This window comes from Emydura macquarii, unplaced genomic scaffold, assembly GCF_026122565.2.
Source record: "Emydura macquarii macquarii isolate MOO-44397 ecotype Brisbane River unplaced genomic scaffold, CSIRO-AGI_Emac_v2 contig_306, whole genome shotgun sequence".
Taxonomy (NCBI): domain Eukaryota; kingdom Metazoa; phylum Chordata; order Testudines; family Chelidae; genus Emydura; species Emydura macquarii.
In genome coordinates this window covers 4199190-4217912 of record NW_027130443.1, presented here as the reverse complement: position 1 = coordinate 4217912, position 18723 = coordinate 4199190, and the positions used below count along the sequence as shown (strand labels likewise).

Below are 18723 nucleotides of genomic sequence, written 5' to 3'. Positions count from 1 at the left end.
CCAGCTGCATTCAGATCCTAACTCCCAAAAGTGAGATCCAGCCCATTCGTGGACACCTTGGCTGACAAGCTCCCCACCGGCCAGCTGACATTCTCTGGCGTCGTTCTCCCCGCAGCGGGCGCACCCCACTCCTCTTGTTCCCATCCCACCCTGCTCGCGCCCTGTTTCTTGCCACTGCAAAGCACCACATTCAGCACAACCACAATTAATACAAGCCACCTGCTTAGCGCAGGAAACCAAAGGCGTGTCTCCGGGCTGGGTCCACATGCGAGGTGTTGTTGCTGCCAAAGATAAAAAAAACCAAAAAACGGTTTCTGGCTGCATTGAGTGAGAGGCGCTTTGGAAGAAAACTCGGCAATGATTCATCCGTCAGGGTGTGGGGACAGAGCCTGGCTTTTTCCATTATCCAAGAGCAAAAACTTGCCCTGGTTTGTTTCCATGTTCCTGCAACAATAGCTGTGTGATGAGCTATCCGGCATGTTGCCACTTGAAGCAACAGCATCACTGCCATTGTCAGCTCAAATTTCAGTGGAATGGAGGGAGGATTTCCAGATGTCACAGAGCGAGGGTCTAGTGACGAGTCTCTCAACTAGGTACGCTGTCTTTCCCGCCCTGCCCCACCTGCTGGGTCCTCTGCAGCATGGGGCATGGGTCACTTGCTGGTGGATTCTCTGTACCTTGAAGTCTTTAAACCATGATTTGAGGACTTCGGTGACTCAGCCAGAGGCTGGGGGTCTGTTACAGCAGTGGGTGGGTGAGGTTCTGTGCAGGCGGTCAGATGAGATGATCATAATGGTCCCTTCTGACCTTCGAGTCTGAGAGTTTATACGGGGTAACCAGCCGTGGTGGTGCTGAATCAAGACACTGTCACCACAGGCTTTGGACAATTTCAGATCTGGGGTTTAAACAGCCCCGGCTTTGGGGGCAGTTTGGATCTGGAACCAGAAGTGAATTCTTCAGCTTGGCCTCCCCTCAAGGAAGGGCTGCCAACTCTCACGCTGTTATCACAATAGTCGGTGTTCTTCTGAAAGCCCCAGCTCCTGGAGGCCTGGGGTTACCTGAGAACCTCAGCCGGCGCCTCCGGTTTTAAACAAGCCCGCCGTGGCAATGAATCCTGGCTGAGCTCAGAGCCCTTGGACTAGAGACCTGGCTGTACCGCCGGGCGAGGGGAGGCGTCTCTGACTCGGGGCTGTTGTGGGGACCCACCCAGAGTAACCCAGCCAGCCATGGGGGCTGCTCAAGATCATGGCAGCCTCCTTGGTGCTTCCTCTTGGTTGCAGCACCAGCTAGAATGGCTGCAGTGGTGCAGGTGCTATGGCCCTGCCCCATCCCTCCCTTGGCTCCCCCCCTAGCACTGGGTTTTGCAGGGGCAGGGGGGCAGGCAGCCTAGCCAGTGCATGCACCAGCGTGATTCTCTCCCAGCCCCTTGCAGCCTGTTTAGGGCCCCTGGGACAGGAGATGGACTCCCGGTCTCTTTCTGTTCCTACTCCCTCGTTCTTCTAGCTGCAGCCTCCATTCTGGCCCTTCAGCCCGTCTTGGCACTGCCGGTGCAAGGGTATTGCTCCAACCCTCCAGCTGTGGCACTGGGAAAAGCATCCTCTGTCCGACCAGCGGCTCTGCACCATGCATCGCCGTCTTTGCAAACCGCCCCTGGAAATCCGTGGGGCCTGATCTTCCTCTCACTCACCCCCTGCAATGCACTTGTCTTCCATGGACCTCCTCCCGCCTCGCCCCAGCGAAGGACAGTGAGCTCAGGCCTTGTCTACATTATGAAAATTTGTCAACACGGTGGCTGCTGTCCACGCTGCTGTCCTTGGGTTGGTGGAGTGCGTCCGCACCAGGACCACTTCCATCGACCTAAGGGGCAGTGTGCGGGGAGCTGAGAGACCCACAGGCTCCCGGGCTCCCTGCCAACCACTCCCGATCCCAGTCGGGGTGCAGGGACTTCCCCACTCCCAGGCCAGGAGCCGGCTGCAGCCCCACACGGCTTGCCCGGTCCCAGCTCGCAGATGGGAGCCAGGCAGCAGACTTCCCAGCTCAGGTGGCAGCAGCAGGCAGGGGCTTGCTGGGTCTGCTTGTCAATTTCACTACTCTCCAGAGCAGGGAAATTGACAAGTCTGAGGGCCCCTCCAGGGCTCTAAGGGGATGCAGTGTCTACACTGACACTGCGTGGACAAAAGCCCTGCGCCTCTCAGAGGTGGTTTTATTTTGTCGGAAAAACAGGGCCATTTTGTCGGCAGGGAGGTGACCGTAGTGTGTACACCTGCACTGTTTTGTCCACAAAAGCTGACAAAACTCTCTAGTGTAGACCAGGCCTCAGTCCGATGGCCCATCTAGCTGAACTGCTCCAACCCTCCCGCCCGCCCCAGAACCACGTTGAACGCTCTGAGGCTTTGTTCAAGACGATCAGCAGGGCCTCAGACCCCGGAACTGCTTCCATTTCTCCCAATGGTTCCCGACTGCCAAGACCCGTGGTAACACGACATGCACACTGGGCCAGCAAATTTGAACTAAGCGCGGATCCCCTAAAAAAGAAATAGGAGGGAGAACTATGCCAGTTATTTTCTGCTAAGCAATGGAAACAAATCTTAGCCAGTGCACCACACTGCTCTTTGGACTGCTGGTTAAGATTAAGCTGGCAGAAAACTCATATGGAGGATGTATTGAACCCCTCGGTGACTGTTCAAAACGATTCAGTCAGTGCTAACTTAACCCATTGCTGTGGGAAGGTTCCTAGACCCAGAGGTTTGGGGCAGAACTGAACTGCAGAGTTAATTTTTTTCCTCTCAAATAAAATAGTATTACAGGCTAAACACGTCATTTTAAACCTACTGGATGTTCATTGGAAGCTGAATAGACCTGAAAAGCTGCTGAGCGTATTAGAACCACACAGAGCACTAATAATTGCTAAAAGACTAGTACCACAAAATCAGGAATCCGAACAGCGGCCAGCAACTGAAGAGCAGAGCACAGACATTATAAACTTGGCCACCGTGGAAAGAATTGAATACCGAAACAGAAACGCTCCCGACAAATTCTCAGAGCTATGGCTTGTTTTCTTGGAAGTATTTCAACGATCCTATTAAACACACGGGTCCCCACTCCCCACCCCTATTGCCCACTTCTCTACCCTTTCCCTCTCCCTCCCCCTCCTCTGAATTTTGCTTCTATTCTTTATCGTATTTTAATAATTTTTCTTTAATTAGTTAGATTTTTATAAGCAAAATTTGTTTGCTTGTAAATTGTGTAATACAAATAACTAATTTATATGTTAACCATTCATCTTAGGTATAATTAAATATTTAAAGTATAGCTATGGGGAGGTGGCAAGTGATTAATCTATTATGAGAAGCGGACGTATATTTTGTTATGCTTGTTTTTTCTCTAAACCTCCTTTTTAAAAAAGAATAACAAAAAGTTAATGGAAAAACAAACTAGTCTGCAGGTCAGAGACACTAAAACGGTTCACAGTGGAAACCATCTCTCTGGGAAAGTCTGGTGACACTATGGTCCCAGACAGTTTCAGCCACAGAATTTACAGTTGATGTTGTCTGAAAAACAAATCTGGGGTAGAAACACACACACACACGCGTGCTAGGTGCAGCCATCTCAGCACCTCTCTGCGTACATCAAAAGGAAAGAGCCGGAAACCCCAGCACTGCTGCAGACAGCTGGAGAGTCAGAGAGGCGTATCGACATGCGATGTACCTGCAGGGAACTGAGCTAACCGTGCTTAGTTCTTTTCAGCTACGGGTTTCCCTGAGGAGAGGAAGGATGGTCCAGGGATTGGGAAGCTAGTCTGGGAGTCAAGAAAGCTGTGTTCAATTTCCAGCTCTGCCACAGACATTCTATGTGCCCTTCGGAAAGTCACTTAATCTGTTTGTGCCTCAGTCCCCATCTGTATGATGGGGAGACTAGCCCTGCATCACAAAGGGGTTCTGAGGACAAATACATTAAAGACTCTGAGGTGCTCAGATACTGTGGTGAGGGGCCAGACAAGTACCTGAGCTCTCAAAACATGTTACCTGGGAAAGTCAGTGCCATTAGCCCCATTTTAGAGGTGGGCAAACTGAGGCACAGAGAGGACAGTGGCTTGGCTCATGGGGAGCAGCCCATCTGGAGATAGACCCCAGCTTCTGCGACTCGTAGGCAGTGTCTGTCCGGCACGAGACCCCTCTGCACAGCGTACGGACATGGAAAGTGCTGTATTAGTACTGAGTGGAGTTATTATGAAGATGACCATGTGTGAGTTGATGCACATAAACAAAAGGGGATCAAGAAAGAGGGACATTCCCCCCGCGACAAACCCTCACCAGCAAGGCAATGCCTCGTTCTGGGACCCCCCTTCACTGCACCCAAATGCCGCCACCCCGTCACATCTACACTGCCAAGGACAGCTCTACATCATCACGAGGGCCCGTCTCCTGCCCATAGATAATGAAACACAACACACAAGCCTCCCTCACCCGCTAAGGCAAATGCTTAATCACCAGCCTGGCTTACGGGAGCAAATGTCCAGCTGACTAGTGCGCAGCGTGTCGCATGTTTATGGGGCAGACATGAGGCTGGGAGGATGATCAGGACTCCTGGGTTTCATCCCCGCCTCTACCGCATGACCTTGGAGCAATTCACGGGCCCGCCCTGTGCCTCGGTTTCCCCATCTGTGCCATGGGGGATAATGACTTGTGAAGTGTGCCGAGCTCCTTGCACGAAAGGGCGCTAGAGAAGTGCCGTGAGCGCCATCCACAGACAAGTAAGATGCTGTCTGTCCCTCGCCCCCAGTGCAGGGAAACCTGAAGCAGCGGCAAGCAGTGCACGGCATGCTGGGCAGAGTAACTCCTCCGTGTAACAATCGCTAGTGCTGGCGGGCTCTGACTCAGGCCTTTTGCCCCCTGGGGAGCTGGAATCTGATTACTTCCAGGGATGGTGCTGGCTGCAAATCCTGGCCTTATCGGTAAGTCACACGCTGAGATTCCTGTGGCATCTTCGACCCCCTCAGTACTCAGGGCAAAGGAATTCAGCTGGCTGCGTTAACAGGTCTGGAGGCTTAACAGAGCTCTGGTGCTTCACCAGGAGAGATGATTTCCCTGCTAAATCAGAGAGGGGCCAGAACCCAGGGTCCAAACCCCTCCCAGCTCTGGGATCTTGGAGAACTGGATCCAAATTACATTGCTCAAGTCCCTGTCTTCTTTGGAGGGCTTACCTCATCCCCTCACTCGCCAGCCCGCCTGGGAGCTCTGCCTAGAAGAGCCCGTCAGCTCTGGGTTTCCTTCTGTGGCTGCTGAATGCTAGGAATTCATTGTTTTCATTCCAGATGCCAGGAGCTGCTCCAGCCTTGGAAAACGCCTCTTTCTCTGGGACCTCTGCCTCCCATTCCCCGTCAGCCTGGCCCACTGGGGAGCGACTTTTCTATGTTTGAAAGTGAACTGAAGGCTGGGGAAAGGTTGGGAGCGTGGGGCAGGACAGGCTGCCCCCCACATCCTACCCTGCCGCAGGAACAGAGGAAGGGCCAGACCGGCTCAGACCCCAAGGCCAGCTATTCCCCGGATCCGGTCTCTGCTAGCGTCCAACCACCGCTGCTTGGGAGGAAGACATACGAACCTCTAGCAGCAGATGTGGGATAAACTGCCGTGCCTGCCCTCTCCCCACCCCTCCCGACAGCTCTCTCCCCCCCCCCCTCCCCCCCCCGCTCATAGATAGACGTTGGCTTAGACCCTGAGGCATGACGGTCAAGATCCCTCCCAGACGTTTGATTGTAATTCATTACGATAACTGTGGATAGCTTTGGAAATCACAGAACCATCAAAATGTGGGACCGCGAGAGGTCATCTAGCTCAGCCCCCTGTGCTCAGGCAGGACCAAGTAAGGACCAGCCCTGACAGGCATTTGCCCAACCAGTTCTTAGAAACCTCCAGGGTCCGGGACCCCGCCACCTCCCTCGAAAGCCTGGTTCAGACTTTCCCTAGCCTCAGCGTTAGAAAGTTTCTCCTACAATCTAACCGAAATCTCCCTTGCTGCAGATTAAGCCCAGCGCTTCTTGGCCTACTTTCAGTGCCACGGAGAGCGACGGATCACCGTCCTCTTTAGAGCACCCCTGAGCATGTCTGAAGACGATCAGCTCGTTTCGCCCAGCCCCGTCTCCACTCTTTGTTTCTCAAGACCAATCATGTCCAGCTTTTTAACCCTTCCTCCGAGGTCGGGTTTTCCAAACCTTTTCTCATTTGTGTTGCTCTCCTCTGGACTCGCTCCAAGTTACCCTCATCCGTCTTAAGGCGCGTCACCCAGAACTGGATGCAGTACGCCATCTGAGGCCTCTCCAGAGCCGGACGATGACCTCCCGTGTCTTACATAGGACACCCCAGACTGACAGTAGTCCTTTTCACACTCGCTTCACGCTGGTGACTCCTACTCAGCTGCTGCTCTCCCCTGACCCCCAGTTCCTTTCCAGCAGTCCAGCCTCCCAGCCGGCTGCTCCCCCGTTGGTCGGTGGGCGTTGGGTTTGCCCAGCTAAGTGCACTTGGCACTTCTCTTTATTGAATGTCATTTTGTTGAATTCAGAGCACTTCCCTAATTTGTCAAGGTCATGTTGAATCCTAGTCCCGTCCTCCCAAGTCCGTGCAGCCCCTCCCAGCTTGGTTTCATCCGCAGATGCCCTGAGCAGACAGCCCACTCCATTATGCAAGTAATGAAGGAAAATATCGACTAGTACCACACTCAGGATTGATCCCTGCAGAATCACACTGGGCTCACCTGCCAGTGAACCATTGGTAGCTACTCTCTGAATACAGCCTTTCAACCACAGACCACATTTCGCTGGCTCGCTTATGAGAATGTCATGTGGAACTGGGTCAAAAATCTTATAAAATCCAGACCTACCCGCCCAGCTGCTATGCCTGTAACCCTGTTGAAGAAGGAAATCAGGCTGCTCTGTCATGCTGACTGTTCCTTACAACCCCACTATCCTCTAGGTGCTTGCAAGCTGATTGTCCAGTGATTCGTCCCAGTATCTTTCCAGGTATTGAAGTGAGGCTGACTGTCTATAATTCCTGGGATTCTCGCTGTTCCCTTTTTAAAAGATAGGTTTGAGGTTTGCCCTTCTCCAATCCTCTGGGACCTCACCCGTCCTTCAGGAGTTCTCCAAGTTAATTGCTCACAGTTCTGAGATTGCTTCAGCTAGTTCCTTAAGTACCGGCAGATGAATTTCATCAGACGTGGCTGACTTGAATGCATCTAATTTACCTAAATATTCTTTAACCAGCTCGGTCCCTATTTTGGCTTCCTTCTGCCTTGGTATTAATACTAATTGTGCTGAGGATCTGAGGAGGGTGCTGAGGACCATTCACCTTTTTAGTGATGACTGAAGCAAAACTGGCATTGAACACCTCTGCGTTCCTGATGTCATCCGTCACTAGCTCTCATGCTCCACTAGGACCTGCACTTTCCTTCATCGTTCTCTTGCTTCTAATGTATTTAAAGCAGGGGGTCGCAAGCCATATTTTGCTGGGACCCCCTTTGAAAATATTTCAGACTGTGATGACCCCCGTGCCAGGCCACTCCTATCTCGACGCTGCTGCTGGGGGTATCGCTGCCTTAGAGCTCCCGGCCAACAGACGCGGCTCTCCGGCCACCCAGCTCTGAAGGGCTCTGGCTGTCAGCCAGGCACGGGGCTGACAGCTGTAGCCATGGCATGCATGAGGACTGACAACTCACAACACCCCCCCCCATAATAACCTCACGACCCCTTGAGGGGTCCAGACCCCCAGTTTGAGAATCCCTGATTTAAAGACTCTCCTCTAGGTGTGACTCATTTTGGGCCTTAGCCTTTCTGTTTGTGTCCCCACGTACTTGTCATGTACTTTTGTTCTCCGCAGCAATGCGTCCACGTTTCCACTTTTTGTAGGGTTTATTTTTGATTTTCAGGTCATTGAAGAGAGTCTGGTGGAGCCACGTTGGCCTCTTACTGGTTTTCTTATCTTTCCTTTGCATCAGAATAGTTGGCAGCTGTGTGTTTAATATCATCTCCTTGAGAAACTGCCAACTGTCCTGAACTCCTTTCTCTCTTGGATTTTCTTCCCACGGCACCTTTCCTACCAGTTCTCTGTGCTTGTTAAAGGCTGCTTTTTTGAACTCCATTGGCCTTATTCTACTGTTCTCCCCCCTTCCTTTCTTTCTAATCATTAAATCTATTCGCTCAGCTGTCATTGCCTGATCCAAGAGAGAGGAAGGAGGGAGAACAGTAGAATAAGGACAATGGACTTAAAAAAAAGCAGCCTTTAATAAATCACTTTCATCCAATGCCCAATCTCTTTTTGAATCTTGTTCTTGTGGCAGTGAGTTCCACAGGTTAATCACACATTGCGTGAGACAGCATTTCCTTTTATTGGTTTGGAATTTCCCACCTGGTCATTTCATTGAATGCCCCCTTGTTCTTGTGTTATGATGAGACAAGGAGAACGGAAGCTCTTGATCTCGCTGCTCTAGACCAGGTGTTATTGTACAGACTTTTATTATGTCCCGTCTTCTTCGTCTCCTTGCCGAGGGAAGGTAACAAGCCCAGCCTTTTCAATATCTCTTTTCCAAGCCGTTGCTCATTCTCCTCACCCTTGTCTGAACCCTCTCTGGTCCGCGCTATCCTTTTGGAGACACGGTGACCAGCATTGCACAAAGGATCCAGGCGAGGCCGCACCACTGATTTACGTAAAGACATTCGAAAATTCTCTGTATTATTCACCATTCAAGCTCTTATGCTTCCTCACATTGTGCTTCCTATTTTGACCACAGCTGCACCCTGAGCACAAGTCTCCATGTGTCTACAACGGCACCCTTTTCTTGAGTTGACACAGTTCATTTGGACTTTTGTCTGGTGTACGAATAGTTTATTTTCCCCCCCTGCAATGTGCATTACTTTGCATTTGTTGACCCTGAATTTTATTTGCCATCGTGTGGCCTATTCCCCTGCCTCGGTTCCTCTTGGAATATCCTCACAGGGTTCTCTGGTCTGGATTAACTATGTGCCATCTGCAGATTTCCCCTCCTGCTGCTCACTCCCCTTTCCCCGTCACTAATAAATATACTGAATACCCAGATCTCGCAGAACTGGCAGCCCCACTGTTCACCTTCTGCCCGGATGAAAATTCACCCTTTAATCCTAGTCTTTGTTTTCTGTTTTCGAGCCAGTTTTTGATCAGTGACACTATTTTGCCTCTCACCCCAGGGTGACTTAGCTTCTTTAGCAGCTGAAAAAGATTTTTTTGGAAGTATAAATAAATTAGGCCAGTTAGTTCTTTATCCAGCACTGTACCCACATGTTCAAAGACTTCCAAGATTCTTTCGCTGAATCCCTCCTTGTTTGACCCTATCATGGCATGATCTTCACGATGTTTTGTTATTCTGTTTTGAACTATCTTTTCAAGCAAGAGGTAAGGTTGACTGGTGTATAAGTTTCTGGATCACTCCAGAGCCTTTTTGAAATACAAAGTCCAAGATTTTCTTCCTCCAGTCCTCAGGAGCAGCTGTTTTTAATGAGCGATTACCCGTTTTTATTAGCAGCTCAGCCACCGCAGACCTCGGCTCCTTCAGACCCTTTGGATGGCCCATCTGAGTCTGTTCTCTTATTGCATTTGAAACGATCAGTTTGCATCAGCAGCTCTTCAGTCTCTGAGCACACCTCATCCGTATGGCCAGAAAAAATCAGGTGTGGGGCAGATATTCCGTCCTCAGCAGTGAAGACTGATGCAAGGAAATCACGTGCTTTCTCAGCAACATCCTTATCACCCTTAATTGCTCCCTTTAACTCCTGGTGATCCGGCAGACTCACCAATTCTTTCCCACTCTTCCTGCTTCTGACAACCTTAAAGTCTTGCTTTTACACTTTCACCTCATTGCTGGTCAGACTCCATTTCGGCCCTTCTAATTTCTCCCTCGCTTGTTGCCGGCTGTACTTTATGCTCCTATTTATTGGCTTCAGGCGGGACCTGTTTCCAGATCTGTTTGCCTGAAATAGCCTTTTGAACCTGCCATTTAGTGGTTTGCTCTTTGACTTCCTGGTTCCCGTTTGTTCAGCAGAACACGTCTCGCTAGCATTGGGTTTCTACGGCAGCATCCAGACCTCCTCTTTCTCAAGTGGAGTGTCTGGGCGGGTTCCCTGTCTGGAACTGACCCTCCCCGGGGATGTGGACCTCATTATATTGTGGTCTCTGATACTGAGTGGCTCAGCCTCTGTCACTTCTGGAATTAGCTCCTGTGAATTATCCCGGAGGAACCAAGAACAGCCTGTCCACTCCCATGCTCTGGCTGCTCCACAAAGGAATCACTGAAAGTGCCAAGAATCGTTTGTCTTGTTGCTTCCCGGGGGCTGTGTGACCGGGTCAGAGGTGGGAGCTGAAATCCCCCGTTACTGTTGTTTGGTTGGCTGGATTTTGCTGCCTTGCATTCAGTTTCCTTTCCTTGATTTGGAGACTGGTCGTGCGCGGCCCTGCTAATATAGTGACATTCCTACAACTTGGGATTTGTGTCCCCAACTGTGCAGGCCTCTCCGCTCAGGACTCGTCTCTTACTCCGTTTTGTGGCCTCTTTTAGCTCCAACACTGCGCCCCCACCTCTTTGGCTAGACTTTGCTTTCCTGGAGCGTTGTAACCAGTATCACCCTCGCCTGTTGGTCTTCTGACAAATGTCAGGCTGGAAGAGATCTCGAGAGGTCATCTGGGCTAGCCCCCTGCACTGAGATAGGACCGCCTAAGCCAGGAGTTTGTCCAACCTGTTCTTAAAAACCTCCAGCGATGGGGACTCCCCCTCCTGCCTTGGTAACCTGGTCCAGTGCTGAGCTGCCTGTAGCGTTTCAAAGCTTTTTCTACTATCCCACCTAAATCTCACTTGCTGCAAACTAAACCAATGATTTCTTGTATTTGTGTCACTCTAGCACGTTTCTGTAATGACTTGCCTACCAAGGTGAGAGTTCGTCTCCAGGCATTCCTGGTCCCCAGGGTTTGCTTTTACACATCTGGCATTTGCAGACAGACATCCTTAGGTTTTATATTTGACCAGGCACCTGTTTTTATTTAACTCTGTGGTCTGACACCCTGCTGAGTTTACCGAATTTACCTCTGCGTCGGTATCTGTCCCTGCTCTGGTTCAGTTGTAAGTTGCACCCTTCCCTCAACTGGATACACAGATCCCACGGTATTTCTGATGCTTCTTGCATCAGGTACCACTCACCAGGTGGCCTCAAGACAAGTAGTCACCCGCTCGGCCCTGTCTGCCGCGGCTAGTCAGCTGCTGGTCTCCAAGCTGCACAGTTAGACTGGGCTTTCCCCCTGCGCAAAGAAGGGCTGGAAGGTTTTTGTGGACTGTTAATTATTTGGGGAAAGGGGTTTTTTTTATTATTATTATTTTCAAGGTTTTAATCCCTTAGTTGACCCGGGTATTAACGGATCCTCCCTCCCCATCATGCTTAGCCCGCACAGTCCAAACGTCCCCGGGCTTGCTCCAGATGGGGAGCCACTGGCTTGCTCGAGAAGGGCTGGAGCCGCAGCGAACGCAGGCCTCTTTCGCTCCTGCTGACATTCTGAAGCGGAGCCGGGTCTCCTGAAGCCTGGCGTCCAGGGCCCTAGCAGGAGGCCTGGAGCTGTGCCATTTGACAAGCAGAGCATGGCAGCATGTTGCATTGTTGTCCTTTAACGGCTCCCACCGCAGTTTCAGCCCTGGCCATTCGTGACTGCCCTTACCCCAGCCTGAGGGGTCTAGCCCCCAACACGGCCCCACAGAGCGAGTGAGGGGATACAAGCAAAAGCCAAGACGCTTACCTGGCGGCACAAATCCTGTGCTCGCTGGCTGTGCTGGGAGGTCTCGCTGGCTCGCGTACGACTACCAAAGGCTTTCGCCCCCTCTCACCTACTCATTACTGACCCTCACAGGAGCCACTCGCCGGCTGCCTTCCAGGAGCCCAGACAGTGCCCGGGATCCACGAGCCCTTCGAATATGAAACTAAGTCAGGTTACAGTCAGAGCTTTATTGCTCTTTTTTAATTGCTCACACAGCAATTCCAGGGTAAGGATCAACAACAACGCTGGCATTTACCAGAAGGAACCTCCACTTTGTCCAAACCCTTGGTGTGGGCACTCTGTCGCCTTCCTGCTCTGGGACTGCCACTCGAGCAGAGCATTTGACTAACAGGCACTGACTTCCTGGAGGAGCAGCGACTTCAGTCTATGTGACAATCCAAACAACATTTGAATTGTACCTCTGGGTGGGACTGCCCACAAATTCACAAACCACACAGTTTGACACTCTTTGACATGGCCTTTTGATTTGCTAAGGGGCCCAGGTTGTCTCCTCATTTAATAGCACATGGGCGGGTCAAATGTGGTTTGCTATTTGCTTTTCGGAAAGAATGCAATAGAAACCAAAGATCCACCAGCCAGGTGTGGGGATTTTTTTGGGTTTGTTTTATTGCAGGGGGAATGGTTACTGTTCAACAAATGAAACTCCTCCTGCGGTGTCTGCACGCTAAACAGCACAACTGAGCATCTAAAAGTGAAACTAACCTCCCGCAAAAGTGAAAATGACAGTCAGCCCCTGTTAAAAGACACAAACAAATAGCGACGGTAACTGGATTTGGTTTTTTTTTTTGTTTTTTTTTTTTTAATTCTGCCTGTTTGAGTCACTAGTTGTTAGTAGCCTGGGGAAAGAAATACATTTACAGCAGATTTCTGGGCTTGATTCTGCTCGTCCCCGCTCTGGCTAAGTCAGGAGTCACAGCTGTGAAATCCGTGTGGTTATATCTGTGTCAGGGGGCGAAGGAAATCAGGCCTATGCTATTTACATTGATCGTGTCCTTAAAGGTCTGGGGTTTTTGTTCGTTTGTTTTTCCCCTGCCACAGGCTCACGTCCTGCCCTCATTACTTCAGAGTCTAAAAAAGGAAAAAAGCAGGACCTGAACTTGGAGTTTATGTCACCACTGGAAAGAAATTCTGCAGGCCCATTGTCTGTCCCTATTTCCCCCATCCTCAGCCCATAAACAAGTCACAGATTACTGTCATTGCTGATTATCACCAGAGCAGGGGCTTTTCTGGGAGCCGAACACTGCGCAGGTTTTCTGGGAAGAGCCTGCAGGAAAAGAGGCAGATGGGACATGGCATTCTCTTGTCAAAGGGAGGTCGTGGCTAGACAGTGATCACCCCAAGAACGGGAGCACGGAGACCGTGCAACGAGCCGGGGAAGCGAGAGGAATGTTTAGTTCGGGGGTTCACAGAGCCTTGTCTACACTAGACAGGCTTTGGGGGCATGGTAGAGGTATCCCGGCAAACCCTGCCAGTGGAGATGCGGCAGAAGAAGGCGTTTGAAGCCCAGCTTTCACCAGTTTCCCGAACAAAATAAGATGAACAAAAGCCCTTTTTGCCGGCATAACTGCATCTACACTGGGGCTTTTTTCCAGCATGGCTCTGCCAATTAGAGGTGTGATTTTTGTCACCCTCTTAACTGACCATTTAGCTGGCAAAATGTTTACGGGTAGACCTGGCCCAAGTCTCCCTCTTCCTGCCAGGACATCTACACAGCAGTTGAGCGGAGCAATTCCCAGCTAGGGGAGACACACATGCAAGCTCCGCTCAAGCTGGCATCTACAAAGAGCAGGGTGGCTGCGGCCCCGGGGGTCAGACGCCCTGGTACAAACCCTCCTGAGCCCACGGCTACCATCCTCACTAGCAGTGTAGTCAATCGCACGTAGCCACAAGCTCACAGACACGCTCACCTGAGCACAGGTCTGGTCACAAACACACACTTCCGCACGCTCAGCATGGTTCGTACTCGTAGCCCCCCCAGCAGCCCCGGTGGAGATACAAATTCCCTTGTGTAACTGGGGTCAGCCGCCTCCCATGCGCCCCCTCGTGGCCGAGGGTCATGCTACAGGCAGCCTGCCTCAGTTTCCCTTCTCGGACTGTTTAAATAAAACTCCCTCAGATGGTTTCTTTCCTTGGTCTTAAATACCCCTTCTTGGGGACTAGGTTAATTAATGTAAAATTAACTGCAAAGAAGAGTCACAAATCCCACCCCGAGGCCATGCCCAAGTCATCACAACACAAGGATTCTCTTCTTCCTCCATGCCCGAGTCTGCGGCGTCCTCACCCTTTGAAGACTCTCTCACAACTTCCTAGGCTTCGCCCCCCTTTGTGGGGGATCCCTGCGCCAACCCAGCTGTGCCCCTTTAGCTGTCAGGACTGGCTAGCCCCAGCCCTCCAGCCGCCCTGGACATACACACAGTGGAGACAGCCCCTGCCCCAAACACCCGACGCTCTAAACAGACCAGCCAGGCAGGGGCAGGGACCTTAGCCCCATTTCACAGGCGGGGAACTGAGGCCCGCAGAGGCCAAGGTGCCGCTGAGAGGCTGTGACAGCGCGACGCTTTCTGCTCCAACGTCCCAACCCCGAGGGAACGTGAGAGCAAGCGCCTCAGCCCACCGGGAATGACACAGCAACGTCTCGGCCAGGAGGGGAAGCGGTGACAGACGGCCTGAGGCTTCAGAGCAGCTTGCCCCAGCTCCAGACCAGCCAACGGTGAACGGGGCCATGACTCTGCGTGGGCTCGGGCCGGACAGCCCTGCCCTCCCCTGCTCTAACTCACCTGCCAGCTGCGCTCTGAGTCTGACCCCCTATGCCGGCTGCACCGAGACAGACTTCCTCAGGACCAGCCCCCTGCCGCCCTGGCCAGGAACACGCTGCTCAGCTCCCCGTGGCGCTAGGGTACCCAGATGGCAAGTGTGAAAAATCAGGCCAGGGAGGGTGGGGGGTAATAAGCACCTATATAAGAAAAAGCCCCAAATATGGGGACCGTCCCTATAAAATCGGGACAGCTGGTGAGAGAGCCAGCCCCCCTCCGCCCCCCAACAGCTGAGCAGACCCCGTGGCCCTCTAGTGATCTGGGACAGACAGAACCACTCAGCGCCCCACTGGATCCCCGCTTCCCACACGTTTCTGCCTAGTTAGTTGGGTTCCTAGGAACATGATGGCGCCAGCTCATTGTAATGCGGGCCGTGCAAACGTCCAGCCGCGAGAACGAATTCCTTGCAGCTGGGACCTCACAGGCTGTCCCAAGCCATGTGTCACGGCGAGCTGGCAGCGACAATGCAAACTGTGCCGGGAGCTCGCGGTCAGATCCGTGCCGCCAACACGAGCATCCACCTGCACGTCGCCCATTGCAGGACCAGGGGCCCTGAGAGCAAAGTGTGACTCTCCAGGTCCTGGAGCCGCTCAGCAGCGCAGGGAGCATGGGCGCTTCGCTGCCGGGGCTGCATGTTTTTCTAACACCAGTAAAACACTGGGACACGGTGAATTTCCACAGCACTGCTGCAGCTGGCATTAACTGGCCACATAGCCCCTAAGGTAAACTGAACCCAGGTTAGCCACAGCACCCGTTGGCCTCTACAGACTCAGGTGTCTTTGATCATCCACCGGGTTGTTTTCTAAATCTCCGTTCTGATAAAGGAGAGGTGGTGAGTCGGACACTTCATACTGCGCTTACAGTGTCTCCCTCGCCCTCCAATGTGACAGGGGCAGGGGGGAGGGCGCCGATATAAATACCTAGAGAAAGCGCAAGCGTGCACATGTGCGTGCCGGGGTCTCTGGATGTTCCGAGACATTTACACTTGCCTCTCGTCTTTCTGGTTTCTCTTGTGCCTTGGGACGGGTGGCGGAGGGGCGATGGGGGGGGGGGCCTGGGTCTTTCGACCCTTCTCTGCCTCTGGTAAGAGCCCCCGGCAGAACCCCCGTCTTGTGAAGCCGTGGGAGGGATGTGAGAGGGGGGGGATCACAATGTCGCTGAGCCGCGTGGTGACTTCAGGAGGCTCCAAATGACCTCAAGGGACAAGGCATCCGGGGCTGGATTCTGCTCTCGTTTACACTGGCACAAAGCCGGAGCGGATCCAGCGAGCGTGCGCTAGGTCAGCCCCCGTGTGACCGGCAGGAGACTCTGGCCCTCTGCTGCCCTGCACAGGTTCTAGCGAAGGAGAAGAAATCCACACTGGCGCGAGCTCTGGTAAGGCCGGGCTGGGCTCTCCCCTTCTCTCCCCGGCAGTCTGTTCTCCCGGGCTCTCCCCAGCCAGCGCCAGGAAGACGCACACAACAGGGCTTCGTGGAGCTCTCTGTCCCCAACTTTCTGGCGGTGGCTCTGGGGGCATTTTCCCCACAACCCCTGGGGAAATTTCCCATGGGCTCTCCCGTGCAGGTGTGTTTGGCGGGTAAGAGGGGAGTGGGACCCGGGCGCTCACTCTGGGGAGGGAAGGCACTGGCAGGGCGGAGGGAAGGGACAGGGGACTCACCCCAGAGCAGACCTGCTCTGACCACTACCCTCCACTGCCACGCCAAGAATAGTTCCCGCTGGCTCCCAGGCAAAGACAGAGGCCAAGGGTCCCTCCTCTGGCCATGGGCACATCCTGGGGCATCGCACCTCAGCCGCAGCTGCCTGGCCAGGACAGGGCTGGCACCTGGCAGGGACATGTGGGGTCATGTGCTGAACAGGGAGGGACCTGCGCCCCAGAGACTAGGGTCTTGAGACCCAGGGTTTCGCTGGGCCCGTCAAGGCAGGATCTGAACTGCCGAGGGCCAGACCTACCCTACAAGCAGGGCCAGGCTTTGATTGGGGCTCGTCCTCTCTGACACTGCGGGGCCCCTTTAGCCCCAGCTATTGCAGCATCTGACACATGCCAGAATCTGGCTTCCTGCCAGCCTGGCCGCCTCTGCCTACCAGAGGGAAGCCACGCGTGCACGCAACCACCGCTGATCTGCATGGGCGAGCCGGCCCTGTGGGTTTCTGGCCAGGTAGCCCAGCACTTGCTGCCGCTTGGGACCCAGTCAGAGGAGTTGGTGTCCAGCGCCCGCGCTTTGGTCGGGGCCAAATCCTGCTCATCCCGGAGTTCTAACCGAGGGCAGCAACTAGCCCCAGGACCACCATGGCCTTCAACCAGCCGTGTCACTGCTGATGCAGGGCAGCACTCGAAGCGCAGCGCAGATAGCAGCAGCGTCACCCTCCGCCATGCGCCCTCAGCGTCTCCGGGCATCAGCTGCCGCTACACATCTTCCCTGGAGGCATCGTTAAAAGCCTCCACGCCACGGCCCACGTCGCCCACTTCAGAGCCTGCACCGGGCCTTCCACCGGTGCCAACAAACCCCTCTTGTTCCGCTCCGCTGGGGGCTGCTGCCAACCGGGAGAAAGTTCCAGCCCTTTCCCGCCTGCCGTTCCCTTACAAACGTGCTTGGCCAAGGGCAGCTCAGCGCCAGCGCCGCTCGGCTCCGTTGGCAAGCGCTGAAGCGAGCAACCAAAATGATTCTGGGGCTGGAGGGGCTGATGGACGAGGAACGATTACAAAAGCTAAATGTTTATAGCTTGGCTAAGAGACGACCCAAAGAGACATGATAACAGCCTGCGAGCATTTGAAGGTCGTAAGCACTGAGGATAGAAAGGGATTTGCCAGCACTCAGGGCTGCAGGCTGAAGTTTAAGCAAAGGAAAATTGAGGCTGGATATTAGGAAGAGCCTCCTGAGACCGAGATTACTGGGGCTTTGGAGTGGTGGGACTTTTACAATAAAGGCTGGCCAACGCTCTAGGGAACGTGCCATAGGGAATAACCTTCAACAGGACGAGAGTCGGACTGGAATAGGCTTTTGCCTCGTCAGTTGCTTTGATTCTGTGGAGAGAGGGGCCAGAATAAATCACATCCGAATGTCGTGGAAGTATGAAATTGGATCCAGATCCAAGGAGGTGATCAGGTCCATCTTTAATTCTGCTACAGCTAGAAAGATGTAGCTAGCTTGTGTGAGACTAGCTACACACACACAATTTGGATTTTTGTGTGTGCCAACGGGCTGGTTACAAGTCACTTCCTCCAAACCCAGGCATTTCAGATGATTTCGTCGGAGCGACCCTGTTGATAACCAGCCGGGCAGCGAGCAAAAAAGGCTGAATTCGTATTTATTTTTTAAATCAACTTATCTCTTCCATAAAAGGGAAAAGGGAAAGCTATGTACAGCTGGTGCGGAAGGGATGCCAGGCAGGGGGTGGGCACACGCACACATGGACACTTGGGTCCAGTCTCTGATCTGAAACCGACTTTGCATCTATACATTTCCCACCCCCCCAAAACAGCTGTTGTGAACTTCTGATCTGGGTGAAACTAACGAGCGGTGGCTGTAACTCACAATTAGTTTCTTTTTAAATGAAGCCCTTTTCTTTTTCAAAGCGCCGTGACAAATAACTCTGTTTTTCTCCTACCTTTTGCCAGGTGAGGTCTCAGGGGGCTCCCTGGGAAGACGGAGTGCAGCAGGAGGGGAGCTCCGGCTTGACTGGTGGCTGTCTGAAGAAACTCTCCCAGCTGATGGAAACACATATGTGGGGGGAAGAGGAGAGGAGGGGAGAGAGATGACTGTGCAGAGGGGAGGAGAGACAGCCCAAGAGGCTGCAGCTTTTTAACTGCAGTCTTGGCTCCTTCCTTTGAGAGCGAGAGACAGACGGGGGTCAGGGGTCAGCATGGGATGATGAGAATTGGGAACAGAAGCAGTGGACTCACTGGGGAGGTGCATGGCAAGGCTCCTTAGATGTGCCACAGCCTACAGGGAAAAGGAACCTGGATCCTCACTCCCCGGCCAGACCCTAGCTGAGGGACCCTGGGGTGGGGGCGAGGGTTGAGGAAATGACTCAGAAAGGCACCGTCTTGCAAGCGTCACGAGACCATACAG

The 18723-nt window shown here is 53.0% G+C and overlaps 1 protein-coding gene across 1 annotated transcript in view; it reads right to left on the bottom strand.

Annotated features, from left to right (window-relative positions):
• Window positions 1–18410, bottom strand: part of TBXA2R (thromboxane A2 receptor) — a 34452-nt gene extending 16042 nt beyond the window's left edge. The window contains exon 1 of the mRNA XM_067554189.1: window positions 18260–18410. Within this exon, the coding sequence (XP_067410290.1) occupies window positions 18260–18374 (115 nt within the window). The 5' untranslated portion in view covers window positions 18375–18410. The remainder of the gene's footprint in view (window positions 1–18259) is intronic.
• Window positions 18411–18723: the final 313 nt, after the last annotated feature.